This window comes from Otolemur garnettii, unplaced genomic scaffold, assembly GCF_000181295.1.
Source record: "Otolemur garnettii isolate 467f Iridium unplaced genomic scaffold, OtoGar3 scaffold00011, whole genome shotgun sequence".
In the NCBI taxonomy this organism is placed as follows: Eukaryota; Metazoa; Chordata; class Mammalia; order Primates; family Galagidae; genus Otolemur; species Otolemur garnettii.
This window is the reverse complement of record NW_003852406.1, coordinates 14,956,177-14,973,744: the sequence shown is the minus strand read 5'-3', so window position 1 is coordinate 14,973,744 and position 17,568 is coordinate 14,956,177. Positions and strand designations below refer to the sequence as shown.

The 17,568-nt window shown below is 43.0% G+C and overlaps 1 protein-coding gene across 1 annotated transcript in view; it reads right to left on the bottom strand.

The window, feature by feature from the left end:
* The window catches only part of TLN2 (talin 2), a 251,014-nt gene that overhangs the window by 114,364 nt on the left and 119,082 nt on the right, over positions 1-17,568 (bottom strand). Inside the window, exons 20-25 of the mRNA XM_012801797.2 lie at positions 13,617-13,745; positions 12,430-12,543; positions 10,255-10,368; positions 8,143-8,277; positions 5,604-5,732; positions 3,511-3,613 (exon numbers count right to left, since the gene is read on the bottom strand). Of these exons, the coding sequence (XP_012657251.1) occupies positions 3,511-3,613; positions 5,604-5,732; positions 8,143-8,277; positions 10,255-10,368; positions 12,430-12,543; positions 13,617-13,745 (724 nt within the window). The remainder of the gene's footprint in view (positions 1-3,510; positions 3,614-5,603; positions 5,733-8,142; positions 8,278-10,254; positions 10,369-12,429; positions 12,544-13,616; positions 13,746-17,568) is intronic.

Below are 17,568 nucleotides of genomic sequence, written 5' to 3'. Positions count from 1 at the left end.
CAAAGGATGTAATTTGTACGACAGTCTTCCCTCTTCTAAATTTACATTTCGTCAATTACATAGAAATTTTCAAAATATAAATGCCTGATAGAACCCTATGTTGTATAAAAATTTATATACACTTTCCCTCTCTCTCAAATGCTAGAGGAGTTCTAAATAATCCTCAAAACCCTGGCCAGGAGTTAATTCTGTTCTGAAAATTTCCCTCTACCCTCCCATTGGGACCAAATTATACATTTTTATTATGACAGGTACTATATTATACTATACCATCACGTCTTGCATTTTTGTTATGATTTTTAATTTTGATTTTCGAAGTAATAAATGTACACGGTTTTACAAATCCCAGAGGATTTTGCTTATAGCAATGGCAGAATAATTTATCACAAATCAACCTTCTCATAAAGAAACAACTACAAACACAGGAAAACATGTATCTGAAGATACCAAGATAAAGAAGGATATGATCCTGAAAAGGAGGAAGACACAGAGCAGAGAGACCAAACTTAGTGGTTGGGCATTTCCTAATTTGTAACCTGTTGCCAGGAAGGCGAGAACTTCTTGGCAAAAGCCACCTGAAATCTCACGGGCTAGGAAGATAAAAAGCATAGTTCTGACCCTCAGAAATGCAACAGCCTGGTAGACACCTCAGCCTTTTAGAGGGGACACAAAAAGAGCTACACCCTAAGAGGTGGAAATAAAACCAGAAATAAAATTTTCACTTTCTAATCAACTCTCAGCCCTCACTTTTTTCTTTTTTTTTTTTGAGACAAAGTCTCACTCTGTCCCCCTAGGTAAAGTGAGGTGGCATCTAGCTCACAGCAACCTCAAACTCCTGGGCTCGAGCAACCTTCTTGCCTCGGCCTCCTGAGTAGCTGGAACCATGGGCTTGTGCCACCATGCCTACCTAGTTTTTCTATTTTTAGTAGAGATGAGGTCTCACTCTTGCTCAGGCTGGTCTCGAACTCCTTGAGCTCAAGCAATCCACCCACCTCAGCCTCCCTCTGGGATTACAGGTGTGAGCCACTGCATCCGGCCTCAGCCTTCATATTTTTATTATAATCAGTCCTGCCAGAAGCAAAGAGGAATCCTACGTAGGGAAAACAACGCAATTCAGGGCCTCAGATTATCTCTACAATGTAAAATACCAATGCCCAGTGTTAAAGGAAAAAAGCATCAGAAACTTGGAGGACAAGGCCAATGCTGAAAATCAAAAGGAAAATTTAAAAAACTGACTATAAAAACAGACCCATGGGTGATCCAGATATTAAACAGGCTGATTCTAGAACTTATGTGGAAATGTAAAAGGCAAAGAATAGTCAACACTAACTTGAGGAAGACCAGGGAAGTTGGAGGACTCACATTACTAGACACTAAGATTTAGGATAAAACCGCAGCACAGTTGTTAGGAAAGTGTGGCACTAACACAAAAGCAGACAATTAAATCTGTTAAAGAACGGAAGTACCACAAAATGACTCGCTCATGTTATGTTCACTTATTTTACAATGATGCGTCACCAGCACCATCCTGGGGAAAGGATAGTGTTTGAGTCAGTGGCGCTGGGCCAAGTGGATATCCAGGTGAAAAAGCAGTTAAACTGGAACCCTACTGCACATAATCACAGCTCTAAACATCAAAAGCTAAACAATAAAGCTCTAGAATCTAACAGAGGAGAGTATCTGCTTGATTTTGGATAGGCAGAAGTTTTAAAACAGGACACAAAAAAGTATCAACCATAAAGCTGAAAAACCCTGTAAACTGGACTGTATTATAACTTTTTTATCATTTAGTTCTAATTCATTGATTGATTTTTTAAAATTTCAGATTATTGTGAGGGTACAAAGAGCCAGCTCATAATGTTTGAATTTGTTAGGTAGAGTCCCTCTTGTATCATACATTTTTAAAAGACATTTTATTCATCAAAAAATACCTTTAGGAGATAAAAAGCTAAGTCACAAGATATAAGAAATACAAGTGATAAAGATTTCCTACAAACAAGGAAAAAATAAGTAACCTACTTTTCAAAAAATGGGCAAAAGATATAAACACATAAAATGACCAATAAACCTATGAAAAGACTGTTCACAGGGGAATACCCTGTTCTCCAGGGAAATTCAAATTAAAATCTTAACGTGACACTACACACTCACCACAGGGCTAAAATCGAAAGGCTGGCAATACAAAGTGGTGACGAGGATGGGGAACAATGGCATTTTCATACACTGCAGAAAGGAACGTCCTAACCATATGCAGAGCCTCCGACCCAGCTACCCCACTTCCAGTATAGATCTAGAAAATGCTTCTGTTCACTAACAGGTAGCAGCATGTTCATAGCAGAGATTTTTGGAAATAACCCAAATATTCATCAACATCATAAATAACAGGTATGTTCAGACACTGAAATACTAATCAATGGATGTGACAGAACTGCTACATGCACCACACGTCTCACAAACAGTGCTGAGCAAACGCCACTTAATCCATTTCTTTATAGTGAAAAACCAGGCAAAATTCATCTCTGCTGTTAAAGGTCAGGGGTGTCCACCTCTGGAGGAAAGAGGAGATACAGTTGATTGCAAAGGGGGATATGTGGGATGCCAAAAGTGTCTACTTCTCAACCTGGGTTGTGGCTTCCTCGGTGCATTCAATTTGTGGCAACTCATAAAAGTCCCCACTTTGGATTTATGCTGCCTTGTGTATCAATAATAATGTGTATGTCAAAAAAAGCCAAACGCTGCTACCGTATAACAGCCATAACCCCCATCCACTCCTTCCCTCCCGATCCCCACTGTTAGAGCCTCTGGATTCTTGATGCTTTCTTCCAACAGCTCATCTATTTTTACCAACGTGCTTATACTGAAACTTCTTGGTTTTTAAATCTGAGATATGTATAGACTTCCTACTATGATAACATTTCCTTTATGTATAACTTTCCACTTTTCTTAGAGTTGAAAATTATGCATTCTGTTCCTTATATAGACGGACTCCTGTTTAAGGAGTCTCATGGAGGTTGGGAGTGGGAGGAAGGAGTTTCCTGCCTTCAGGGGCGCCTGGCATCACCAATGCTCAATGCCCCCTGCACACAGGGTTTGCAGCACAAATCATCTTGCTTCTCGCTGACTTCCCGACCTGTCAGGTCATTCATCTCTGCCAGTTACCAAAGGAGTGTTTTTCTCCTTCCACCTTCAAAAATTTCATTGACATCTTATTTGTTGCCATCTCTTATTTTTTTATTCCTTTACTTTAGTGGGATTTCAGGAAGCCAGACAGAGTTCTAGAAATCTGTAACTGCTGTTTATTCACAGTCTAGTAGGGGTAATGAGTCTGGGGGAATCATATTTTGTTAGTCTTGGTATGCTCAGTAATAAGCCCATGGAAAGTGCTTGCAAAATACAGGGTGAAGTTCTAATGGGAAAAAGGCAGCTGCGTTGTCAGACCTATGAGCTCCCCAACCCCACCCGGGGGGCCTGCACCTGGCCACAGGGCATCAGGACAGGCTCGAGTCTCACCTGTGTAGTGCTCATTGCCTTGAGCTGCGCAGGTCAGGAGCTGCGCCATGGAGGAGCCCACAGCCTTAGATGTGCTTCCCAGGTCCTGAGCACATTTTTCCAGCTATAAGAATATTTGAGGAGGAAGAGAATTTAGAAGAAAAGAAACATCCACTGAGGTCATAGCATAGTATAGAAAGATAATGTGGATAAAACCTTGAGCTTCAGCCATTTCCCACAGAATACGCCAGTGGCACTAAGGAGCAGCAGAGTGATAACGGGAGAGAGAGCCTGAGCGTTAGAACAAGCACACCTGGGTGCAAATCCCTGCCCTGGGCTCCCACCTTGCAATTACTAGCCTGAGATCGGGGGAGTTACTGAACCTCTCCAGGCTTCAGTTTCCTGAGAGACCATAATACTTAGCTCAGAGGTTTTCAGAAAATTAATGTAGGCTCTCAACAAATGGTAGCTATTAGTAACATGACTTTAGAAGCTAATTTAGAAAGTCTGCAACAAATCCTTAGCGGGAATTAATTATGCCTTGGCAGGAAGTGGGCAGACGTCCAGCTGCACCACCTTCCTGGCATGTGGGGCCATTAACATTGTTCAATTTGATCATTACACTTTGAGGAGTTCCAACGGAAAGGAAATGCAATAGGAACAGAGGTTTGGAGCGGTAAATAAGATTAAGAAAACAGGCAAAGTGCTTGTTTCCCAGGAATAGCATGTTACCTTGCTTTGCAAACTGAATAGAGAATCTGGAGAACAAAGTCAGAAAGGGCCCAGGGTATAGATGATAATTTGGTTACTAGCTGAGGATGACATTTTGAAAGAGAACTTCCAGGTGTACCGTCCGAGTGCAAAAAGGCATCAGAGAACAAATGCATTTTAACCTTCGAATAAAAATAAAAGAGCCTGGTCCATTACAGCCTATGTTATAACTATGTTATATAATATGTTATAACATAGTATACATGTTTTTTAGGACAAACAATTTCTTCAAAAATTTCATGATACTTTTTGCATTCTAACTGGCCACTTAAATGAAAGGGTAGAATACACGTTACCCCAACTTCTCCTGGGCTCCCTGGAGCACAGAAGGTTGCAGAGATTCCTGCACCACTCTGCAAAGCTGCTGGCCCACAAGCCAGTCTCCACTTTATCATTAGCTGGGTCACCTCAGTTAAGTGACTTAACCTCTCTGAGTTTCCTCAGCTTTGCAATGAGGGGTACCTTGACTTAAATATTTCCTGAGTGCTTCCGACGTACAAGGCATTGTTCTATTTACAGTACATTAGATGCTCCTTTACCGCCTAGAAGTCTTTAGTTCATTTAAAGAGCGAGCAGCTATAGTTAAGAGTAGAAGCTCTCAAGAATACAGATTTTAGAGTCCTACAGATCTAGATTCAAACCTTGATTCTGCCACTAACTGGCAGATAATGCTGGACAGAATGTGACAATCTCTGTGCCTCTGTTTTCTCAGCTGTAAATGGGGTTAATAAAACGTGTGTCTTAAGATGACCACCAGGATAAACTAGATTGTGCACAGTGCCTAAATGATGCTTAATAAATGGTGGCATCTTATCAGCAATGTCCAATAATCTGGGAAAGCAAGTGCATCGTAATGAGGAGGGCTGGTAAAATGCTGGCTAAGACAGCCCTGACACTGGCATCCGGAGGCTTCGTAACATGACCAAAGTTACGTGCCATTTCCAATTGTGGCTTTACTGTATTGCTCTGCCATTGTTCATCCCCATGTTTTGTTAACCAAATGTTTTTCAGAAAGCACGACTGTTGATAATCTTTTCCATGTTTAGCATTATAACCTCATCGCCACCCATTTCATAGACAAGGCACCTGGAACGCAGTGAAGACACAGCTAGTTGATGATACCGCTGGGTCTAGAAGACAGAACTCCTATTTCCAAACCCAATTCCTCCAGCCACACTAGGCATTCTTTTCAGAAAAAGGCCACAGGATTAGAAACCTCTCAACATCTAACAAACATCATAACAACAAACAGTTCAGCAACCAAGAACAGACATCATCATAACCGCCAATTTGAGGTCATCATCACAGGGAGGCCCCGCACCCGGCGGGCTCTCACAGCTCACCGTCTCCCCTGGGAGTGGTTTCAGCTGGCTTTCCACGGCAGCCACCTTGGCATCCTGCAGTTCGTTCTTAAGTGTCTGCACGGTGTTCAGAGCGGAATCAATTTCCATAGGGCCACAGGCTTCATGGGCCTGTCAACAGAGAATTTGGGAATATCTGTACACAGCCTGCTTGGGGCAAGTGTTCCCAATACTTTGCAGCTCTAGGAAATACCTTCCCGGATAAACCCAGTGATTCTCCAGACCTAGCAGGAGGTGGTAAGGGAAGTAATTTCCTCAAGAGAACAAAATCATCCTCAGTCAGAACCTCAATGCTGTAACTGCCCAAATCATCACCCATGTGTATCTCATAACTTAGAGCCTTTAAGTCTTCGTGAAGCTATTTTATCTGATATGCATTCGCCTCTTAGATGTACTGAATCCTTTCTCCACCGTGGCTGGGTTCTAGGCACAGAGCACTCCAGCACAGTATGTGTGTATACAGGCATGGCAAGTGGGCAGGGAATGAATGAACAAAGAAACCACCCAGGACTCTGGGGGCAAGTCCATACCAACCTGACTGATTCTCTTTACAAATGTCATTTCCTTTCCATACTGGAGATTATACACGTTTATTCCTCAGTTATTTGTTTCAACAAAACTGCATTCTCTTGATCATTTAGAACATTAGTCTCCAAATGCATTGATTACATGGCTTTAATATACACATGTAAACAAGTTATATGTGTTGAGTAATTGTTAATCAGTAACCCAAATACTGACAAATCTTAATTTCTTCCCTTTTTATTAGAAAACTGTAATGGCAGGAACAGTAAATGCCAATTAATTGATTTCTATGTACCAGTATTACTTGGCTAGGAGACTGAGGTACATATTGGTTAACTAACTTGCCTAGGTCACAAAATCAATCAATGGCAAGACAGGATTGAATGGAGACAGTCTGATTCTAGAGCCTGCATGCTTAACTGTTATATTATATTAAAAATATATATATATTCACAAGCTCTCACAGTGGAATCTTCCTGCATGCAGTAGACAATCTTACTTAAGTCCCACTTTGGGGAAATCACTCTTTCAGAGCAGCTGTTCGATGTTGGTGTGTATCTTAGGTTCACCATAAAAAACCTGTTAAAATGTAGACACCGGGGCTCTATGAACAGAGATTCTGTTTGGCTACCCAGAGGGAAGGCCCAGGGACCTGAATTCTAATTAGCAACCCCAGGTGATTCCATGGCAATAGTCCCGAGACTTCTCTTCGGAAACCTGGTTCAAAACACTTTTTTACCAGACATAGTCTAAAGCTCTGGATATTTTTCTTTGGCAATGTAGCATGCTGCTCATATTAGGAATTCAAGTCAGTCAAGCAGGTGGCTCAAATCTGTAATCCTAGCACTCAGGGAGGCTCAGGCAGGTGGAATGGCGGAAGTCAAGGGTTGGAGACCAGCCTGAGCAAAAGCAAGACCTCGTCTCTACCAAAAATAGAAAAAATTAGTGGGACATTGCAGTAGGTGCCTGTAGTTCCAGTTACTTGGGAGGGAGGCTGGGGCAGGAGGATCACCTGAGCCCAGGAATTTGAGGTTGCTTATTTCTAATATAGGAATCACTACAAAGAGGAAGAACGAGTTCATGCTAGAACTTCATGCTAATATTACATCAAACAGTAGGAAGGAAGTCCTTTGGTAATTAATAAGTTCTAGAGACAGAAATTCATTTACTCCCTAATTCTGTTCTCTTGGGCACCTTGCGAGGGTGAGTGCTTAAATGAAAGATGTTTAAACTTTATAGGGCAAAAAAGACTATATACATGATTGTCTGCCTAAATTATTTGTTATTAAGTTCACAAGATGCTATCTAGAATATACAATCACTTATTCTGGTCTGCAACCTTCATGGCACAAGACACTGTTAACTATCAGTCTTTTTTTTTTGAGACAGAGTCTCACCTTATTGCCTAGGCTAGAGTGCCATGGTGTCACAGCTTACAGAAACCTCAAATCCTAGGCTGAAGCAATCCTCCTGCCTCAGCCACTCCTCAAGTAGCTGGGACTACAGGTGCCTGCCACAATGCCTGGATGGTTTCTCTCTTTTTAGTAGCGTCAGAGTCTTGCTTTTTGCTTAGGCTGGTCTCAAAGTCCTGCGCTTGGGCGATCCACCTGCCTTGGCCTCCCAGAGTACTAGGATTACAGATGTGAGCCACTGCACCTAGCCGCAGTCTCCTTTGAGACTGTGGAAAGTGGATGAATGCTTGTCTCAGGATATGGGAGTAGGTGGTGGAGGAGGAGGAAGCCATCAACTTAAAATAGTTCAACAAAAGTCATCTGGAACCAGAAGGTGGTAACTAAGTCTGGAAGACAGAGGCAAACTGCAGTAACAGCCAATCTCCGGGAGCACCTCGGTGATCATGCAAATGGAATGGACAACTCTGGCAAGAAATGAAGTCTAGGAGCATTCGGGTCCTGGGCAGCACCCAAGCCCCACTGACGGTGAGGAATAAAAGGCTCCACTTCTGACGAGCTACCAGCCGTGACAAGGCTCCACTTACCTTCTGCGAGGCAGTGCGCAGCTCCGCCAAACTGGTAGCCAGGTTCTTGGCGCACTGGCTCAGCTGCATGGCTGCGGCCTGGTCACTCACGGTGGGCACGGCAGCTTTGGCAGAGGACACCATCTTGCTTCCAGGCTATAGAGAGATCAACAGAAAGAAAGATAGCTCCGCCTGGACAGCGAGAGGCAGACAAGAGAGATCTAAACAGCCATGCCTTCCGATCGGCCTCAACTTACTTTGCCCTAAAAAAGGAAATATTCAACTAGTCCACCTGCTACACACATAATTGCCACCCCAAATCAGATACTCTGAGGTAGTATGTTCTAGAAATGCTTTTTAAAAAAAAGTTTCATGAGGGTTGGGAAGCCAAAATTAGGATAGTGGTTTGAGATTCTCCATTTAAAACAAATTTCAAAGAGGAAATCTTTATTAAATAGGTTTCTTTGTGTTTCTTGGAATAGCTCTTTATTCTGAGTTTCAACTGTCCTCAATAGACTATTTAGAAAAACGAAGGCAGACAAATAACACCAGATGACCTCCCATCTCACCCCCAAGGTGACTTCACCATGCATTGATGTGTATGTGCGTGTACACATGTTAAATGTAAAATCAAAAGGAACTTTTACAGAGCAAATTGGCAAAAACATGTATTTTTTTCAATGTTTAATTCCCCATCTCATAAAAGATGAAAAAGTGTGCTCCATATACTGCTAGTTGTAAATTTAGATTTGTTCATCCTTCTGGAAGGACAATTTTACAACATGTAGGAAGAAAGTTTAAAATGTCCAAACTTTTTGATCTGTCAGTTCTGTTTTATTCATTTTCAACCTTGCCTTTTTCATGTAAAGATCTGAGTGTCTGCGGTAGCAATGTCAAAAGCACAAAAGAAAAAGAAAAACAAGGCCAGGGACATAGTGGGGCCAGGAGCTTGTCTACACTGCTCCATCAGGATGCCCAACACTCCTGGGCCAGGCTCTCCACCCCCACCCCCCCCCCACAAAATGGAAAGAGAAATATCTTGTCCAAGTCACAATTCTCCACGTCCCAAAGATAACAATAAGCGGCTTGTGATCCTATTTCTAGGAATTTCCTCTAAGGAAATATTTCAAGAAGGGAACAAAGATCTGAGCAAAGATTTTTATCACATCATTGTTTATTTATAATATTAAAAACCCTAAAATCCCTATGTCTGAAGATGGGAGGATGGTTAAGTACAGAGTATGGCCATATGATAGATTATTTAAAACAAATGTTCATAATGTTTGTTATAAGGAAAGCACAAAGGGCCGATAGATAATGGATCCTAATTTAAAAGAATATACACATATACATCCATTCCTGCGTGTGTATATGTGTAGTTGAAGTATTAGGAAATACATCAAAGCTCTCATGTTTTTTCTCTGCATCTTGGAATTACAATACTTGAAAAATAAACCACATAGATGTACCACTGGGTCCTGCATTTATGACTTGAACTAGAAGGGAAGAGGAATTAAATTGCTTAATCATATCACCTGTTTCTGAGATATAAGCAGAGAAAAAGTACTGATAAAGTAGAGAAATGTGAATATAAGAAGGAGGTCAAAGGGAGTTTCCCCACCACTTAATATTCTCATCATTTAACTTGCCTTACAATGAATCCACTCCCACCCCTACAAAGACTGACACTTCTAACTGTCCAAGTGCGGTAAAGAAGGATCACGTCTGGGGAGAAGATGTGCTTTTCACTTCCTTTTCCCCAGTCTACAGATAGTAGCATTAGGCCCTCTGCAAACAGGGAAACCTAGAGCAATACCTAGTCCTAGGCTGTTCATCACAATGTGTAACTTATCGCATGTTTTCTCTCTTAGAAGAGAAATAAATATGATAATCCTGAGAAAATGGATCGTGAGCCAACTCCCCGGGGCAATTTCCCTGCATATTGGTATTTCACTTTGCCAAGCTCACTGACCTCTTCTGAAACAGGAAATGCAAAGAAAGAGGACACCGCCAAGTCCTGCTTACTGCAAAGACTTAGCTAAGGCTGTGGAATTCGTTAATTTCTGTGCTTAAAGGGCAAGGCCGCCCAGGTGGGGATTTTGGGTGAGCCGTGGGTGACCGCTCCTGGGTTACCTGGAGGAAGTTCTGGCTGGAGATGATGAGTGCCAGCTGGGCACTGAGGTCTTCTGCTTGAGCCTGGCTCCCCCTCACCCCCTGCACCAGCTGAGGGATGTGATCAGCCACTGCCTACAGGACACAAGGAAATACAAAATGAGCACAGCTAGGAGGTGGAACTGTCAAAAGAGCTCAGACAGTGCCCCAGTGATGGACCTTTTCATGGGCTATACCCATTCCCAGGGGATGCCGGTCCCAGGTCTGGGGCTGACACGGCCCCTTTAGCCAGCTGGGTCCTCACCAACACTGAATCCCATTCCCTGGGCACTCTCCTCCCCACACACTCTACCCTGTAGTCTTGAAGGTAGCAATATGTTCCACAGAAGATGATTCTCTATAATGAGGCCTGAAAATAATTTCCGTAGGTTGCAACTCACACCGCCGTGGCTCACTGGGGTTACAAACCTGGAATCAAATGATCTACACAATTCACAGGTGGATAAACTGAAGTCATACGGTCCCATGATCAGAAGAAAGTTACCATACTCAGCCCAGCAATGGTAAGTGCTTAGGCCTCTTCACAGTTGTGGACTGCATTAGCTTTCCTGCTGTCATGGCCCCCTTTCTTTGTTCTAAGTAGCACTTCTCATTACTCAGCCTGGAAATCCTACAGCCAGAATGTAGGAAGTAAAGGAGGGAGCAGCAGCATTTTGTGGGGCAAGCCTGCTGCAAAGTAACCATCTCCTACGGGTGCTTGAGGAGAGGAGCCTTCTGCCTTCTCTGTACTCCACCCACATTTCCCCTCTGGGCCCAGAGCCCCTCAATAAGCCGGGCTCCCAGAGGTCATGGAACAGTGCCACCATTACTAATAAAAGGGACCTGGTGCATCCTGGCTTGGTGACACATTTTTTGGTTTTTTTTTTCCCCAGGAATTTGTTCCAGCAAGGGTTAAAAAAAATTTGCCATGGAATTTTCCCCAATCAGCACTACGGGTTCCTATAACTTAGTCCACTTTCTCCTCTCTACCTCAACCTGATAGTGACCCTCTTATTAACTGGTAGTGACACTCAGAAACCTATTATCTTCAGTCTCTTTGCAAAGGAGAGGCAGGGATGTCCAGCCTGTGGCATTTCCCCAGATGCCAGCCCCTCCCCATGGAGGGGAAAGGCCACGGCTCCATGCCTACTGGTGGCTGAGCTGGGATCCCAAGAGGAAACAGACTTCCCAGAGCAGGGGCCTCCCTCTCAGCAAGACCCCTCCTCCATCCACACAGGACCTAAGGCCATGGGCCCAGGAGCCCAGTGCACTGCTGAGGCTTCTCCTACTAGAGCACATCAGTCCACAGTGGGCTGGCCTCAGAGACCAGAACCAGGAATAGAGGGCAGTTCCCACTCAGAAAAAACCCATTTCTGAAGGAGTAGCAGTGACACCCCTCACAGGTGAATTGTTATTTTACAGAGGAGATTAGAGGACAAGAGAGGGTGGTTAGTTCTCATGGGCCGAGCACTGGCAAACATGCCTCTCACCTAGCTCCTCTGTTAACTGCAAATACTCTTGGGGACATACCAGTCAGACACATTACACGTGGGCAGGGGCTCCCCAACTGGATTTTGGGTCTCTGACCACTGACAGGTACCCGGGGAGCATCAGCTCCCGAAGAAGGCAATAAGGTTGTTCACTGTGCCCTTCGCAGTAACCCCAACTTAGCATCAAGGCCTGGTTATCAGCAGGACAGAGCCAAACAGCAACAACAGAAAGCACTAACACAGTGTCCCAGAGACCAGACGGGGGAAAGCAATCATCAAGGTGGAGTGGCAGAAAGCATGAAATTAACCAAGCTACAGTGAGTAAAACTAAGTGCCAGGGCCCACCTCTCAGAGCGAGGCATTCTAGAAATCCAACGCTCCATTAATATTTCAGGGCCCTAAAATGGCCTCAGCACTAATCCTTTTTGATTCAATCTCTCAAAAAGAAATGTGGACAAAGGAAAGACAATGTTAGGAAAACACCATACCCTCCCTCCAAGCCCAGGCCATCCACTTAACAGACAAAAACCAGATGTGTGTGTACCTGGCACACGGGAGTCAGAGCAAACCGGATTAGGGGCCTTGGAAAATCTGTGTTAAGTGAATTACCAGGGCACTTGGCATTCTAATGCTATCAGGGTCATCCACGGCAGACCCAGCCCCTCACCTTGCAGCTCTGGACCAGCTGCTGCTGGGCCGCGGGGTTCTTGTTGGAAACGGCCGCATTCTGGGAGGCAGCGATGGTCTGCGTGGCGGCTGCTGCAGCCTGTTTGGCCGCGACCTGGCGAGGAGAGTGAGACAGACACGTGGGCACCGTCTTCACGTCACTTCCACCAAAGGGTTGGGCACAGGTCTGCCGCTCTAAGGCACTCCAAGAGCAGACCCTGCCTTATTTTCAAAACCTTAAACCTAACCTCATAACACCCTTTTATCTTCCTTGGGTTGACGTTCCCTGGGATGAGTGATAAAGACGGCACACTTTAAAGTTCCAGTCCTGATGTTCCTTTATCTTTCTACAAAACACCAGGGACCACTTCAAGAGTATGGCACTGAGAAGCTGCACCAAGCCTAAATGTTTTAGGAAAAAAAAGATCTCCCATAAGCAGCACAGGCTTGTGTATCAAGAACAAACCCTGATGACCCTGAATTCCCTCGCCTAACACTGGGAAGCCTTGGTTCAGAAATGCTGAGAATTTCCCACCAGGGCACTTAATCCTATTTCCTTTCTCATCTCCTCCTAAGCTAACTTCCTTCAGAATACAGCAGCCTGCATAGGGAGGAATTCCTCATTACACAGGCAGCTTCTTGGCTTCCAAGCCCCCAAATTTTAGTATAGCCTCTTACGCCAAGGAGAGAATTTATTTTCTTTGCATAATTAGTGCCTCTTACTATTTTCAACTTTTTTTTTTTCCCCAGCAGAAATATTCCCCCAAATGGCAAAATATTTCTTCTTATTCCCTTTCAAACCTCCCTCCTTCAGCCTGATCTCTAGCTCGGCATATTTTTCTGGGAAGCCCTGAAAAAGGCATTGCCTCAAACAAAATATAAGTATTTTTAGCAAAAGGTCCTTCTTGAATGTGTAGATCCTAAAGGCCAGAAGGGGGGAAAAATAATCCCGTGTTCCTCCTTAAAAAACCTGCATTCTATTCCTGATGTGAAAGAATATTAGCTAACCGAAGCAGCAATTTCTACAATACCGGCAATGCCTTTGCAGTTCCTAAACTATCCAAGGATATTGTTGACCTTGATTTAGCTTTGTTTATGTGGCCATTATCGTGTTAATTCAACTATGTTTTTCAGGGAACTCTTTGCAATCTGAAATAGGCAACCCAGAAAGCCAGCCTCTTTCCTGACCTCCAGTCTGTTGACAATTTTTTTCTTAATAGCATTCTGGGCAGCGGCATTCGTGGCTACCCGGAGACCTTCCGCCGCTTCTCTCAGCCTCTGCTGCTGGTCCTCATTCTCTGGGTTGGCTGCAGCGCCCTGCAAAGGTGAAAATAAAGATTTGAAGTGGTCCAGGGGGTGCAATTACTGGATTCATGCCTTCAAAATTACTTTTTCCTAGTAAGAGAAAAAATTTGGAACGACAGCCAAGCGCTACAGGCGCTATCTTTATGATGAAGACGTTTCCTCTTGCAATACAAAATACCAACCAGGGGATGCTTCCAAATTGCATGGCTAAACAGTAAGAAATCCAAGGTAGTAATTAAACACTTGAGCTCACAGTCCTGGTTGCCCATACAAATTGACTTGTGGTCAAAAAACCCATGGTTTAAAGGATATTAAGAACCATCTCCCCCGTTCCCTGTCTTTCTCAGGGACAATTTTATTCTCACTGGCACCACAGACGCAGTAATGATACATGTCTTCATGTCATTGCTGAAACACTTTTCCGCCCGGTGGCCCAGGCACAGGTGAAGGGCTATTACTCTAGTATAAACACATGGGGGCGGGAGGGGGCGTGCTCTTTGTAAGGAAATGATGTTAAAGACCATGTTAGAGATGGCATTCCTAGAAAGCCAGAGTTGGAAAGTACAGCAAAATAGAGCCGGCCTCTGATTGTACTGAATTAATGAGAGGAATCCGATACCCTGACCTGGCAGGAAAAGGAGGTGGCAGGGAGCGTCGTCCAGCTCTACCGCCCTTCTTACTACTTTCTTTAGTTGAACATGTCTTAGCAATCTAAGTGGATTTTATTTAGATGGGTAGGATTCTCCACGAGGGGAAGGCCGATGCTAACACAGGCAGAAAATACCATTTCATATCTCAATTGTTCAACACACACTTAAAATTTGTACCCTCTCCCTACACTCCCTTCCTCTCCCACCGACAATAAAAGCAGCAATCAAGATTTCTCTCACAGGGTCTGGATGTTTTGTAACATGTGTTTGATGGTGTATAGATCAATGAGTTTCTTCCTAAGAACACTTTAGGGCAGTAATATTTGCTCTCGAAGGCACAGACAACAGCATGCCGATTTATCAAAAATCAATTTTCTGAATGTCTAGATTTTCCAAACGGCCAATTTGCCAAATATACCTATTTACGAGAACCTATTTATGGCAACTATTTATAAAAGTTACAGCCATTTTCACTGGAGGCAATGGCTTTAACATCTGTGGCAGAATTGTTTTAGCAATCCTCTTGAATAGACTCTCCTGTTTTTTTAAACTTTAACCACTCTGCTAATCTTGATTTTGTGTTTCTAGCAATTAAGACATGTTATTTCCGTGTATTACGTATAAAAGGATTATTTGGGGTCCTCCTTTGCTCTTTCACAAGTTTATGGAAGTCATTTTATTTTTTCTGGTATATTTTAGGCTACTCCTTCATGGATGCCTCAGGCAGCATATCAGCCTTTATTTTACATTTTACATTTCCAATCTCCAGCAGCTGGAAACCAACACTTCTGCTTGGCACATGGGCGTGGACACTGCGATCCTTGCTTAGCTGTTTTTTTTTTTTTTTTTTTATGGTGAATGTATCTCAGATGTGGGAAATTATTCACAGCCTGAAATCTTAGAGATTACTTACAAAATATGTATATTTTTGCACATTAAATACATTATTTGGAAGTAGAACCGTCACACGGTCTTTAGCTTTCAACAAAATCCAGTAAGTTAAAATAATTGCTATCAAGCAAAATGACAACTTTTAACTAAAAGTTAAAAGATTATTCACTCTGGGAAGCGGAGGCAGGTGGGATGCCTGAGCTCAGGAGGTCAAGACCAGCCTCAGCTAGAGACAGACTCCATCTCTAAAAACAGCTATGCAGTCCAGCTACTTGGGAGGCTGAGGCAAGAGGATCATTTGAGCCAAAGAGTTTGAGGCTGCTGTGAGGCCATGGCACTCTGCCACGGGTGACAAAGTAAGACTCTGTCTCATAAAATGAATGAATGAATCTGTAGAAATACTTAACATTGGACAACATAATATAAGCAACCCCAAACCACACAAATACTTAGAAGAAAGCAGTTTTTTGGTAACTTGGTAAATTCAAGTGCATTAGCCTGGCGAGCAGTCACATCAAGGAAAAAAATGTACATTGGTCTGGCTGAGGCCTAGATATGTGACATTAGGCTGGATCTTTTTGAGTTTTAATTCTTTTTATTTCTAAAATAAGAGATTGACTAGATTTTCCCTATGGTTCTTCCTAGTCAAACAAGTAATTTTTTGTGACCACAAGGGTTTTGCTTGAAATAGCTATGTATAGACTTAGGAGGGAGAGGGAAAACTAGGAAAACCTTAAAATAAAAATCAAGTGCTATATAAAACTTTAATATTTATTTTTGATAAAAGATGGTGGCTAAAAGCAGAGCTTGGCTCTTGGCTGAAAATAGAGACAAAGTGAGGCAGTTCAAACCCCATTCCCTCCCTGGGTCTCCTTTTCACCCCTGCTCACGAGTGATCACTAAGACCTTACAGTCCCTCCAGGAGCACAGTGGCAAGTTCAGACAAGAAAGCCTCCCCTACTTGGTTCACTGTAGATCTTACTACATTTTAAGTGAAGTGATTCACACATCTGACTCAGATATACTACTACTCTGCTGAAGGCCAGGGCAATAGGAGAAGATACAGAGATGTTTAATGAATCTTACACACATAGAAAAGCTATCTCAGGAGTAGGAATTGAAGGTGATTTTTTTTCTTTTTTAATACTTATCTGCATTTTCTATTAATTCCACAAGAAATTCATGCTTAAGGCCAGGTGTAATGGCTCACGCCTGTAATCCTAGCACTTAGGGAAGCCGAGGAGGGTGGATTGCTTGAGCTTAGGAGTTCAAGACCAGACTAAGCAAGAGTGAGAGACCCCTATTGCTACTAAAAATAGAACAATTAGCCATGTGTTGTGGCAGGCACCTATAGTCCCAGGTACTCAGAAGGCTGAGGGAAGAGGATCACTTGATCCCAGGAGTTTGAGGTTGCTGTGAGTTACGATGACACCACAGCACTCTACCCAGGGCAACAGAGTGAAATTCTGTCTTATTAAAAAAAAAATGCATGCTCAATGCATAATAAAAAACAGAGGAAAACGAGTCTTATCCATTTAAAACAGTTCTTATCTAGAGATATGTATCAGAATATGCTCTAGAAGTTAAACACACACACATACATACTCTGTCCCACCCATGACTCTGAATGAGGATATTCAGAGGTGGAACAGAGGCAAATGCATTTTAGTATGTTCAATGTGGGCTCTGAAATAGAACCTGGCCGGCCGTGGTGGCTCACACCTGTAATCCTAGAGCTCTGGGAGGCCAAGGCAGCTGGATTGCTTGAACTCAGGAGTTCAAGACCAGCCCAAGCAAGAGCAAGACCTAGTTTCTACTAAAAATAGAAAAATGGATTAGGCATAGTGGGACATGCCTATAGTTTCAGCTACTCGGGAGGCTAAGGCAAGAGGATTGTTCAAGCTAAGAGTCTGAGGTTGCTGTGAGGTATGGTGCCACAACACTCTACCCAGGGCAACAAAGTGAGACTCTATCTCAAAAAACAAAACACTAAAAACAGAACCTAGTTAAGAATCGCTATCTTTTAGAAGTATTATTCTGCGTGCCTGACCGTTTTCTTTTCTCTAGCAATTAAAGTGTTGTCTCAGGCCACACATTAATAACATAAACACTAACAAAAGTTGATAAGCAAAACAAAAAGGTCCATTCATACTTTTGCAATATTAGACACCAGAGATAAGCAAAAGAGTTCTTAAATAATCAGCATGTGGCCCGGAGGCCACAGGTTGGACATCCCTGTTTATGTTACAGCATAGCTATCAAAAAGCACAAAGCTACTCTTTTTTTTTTTTTTT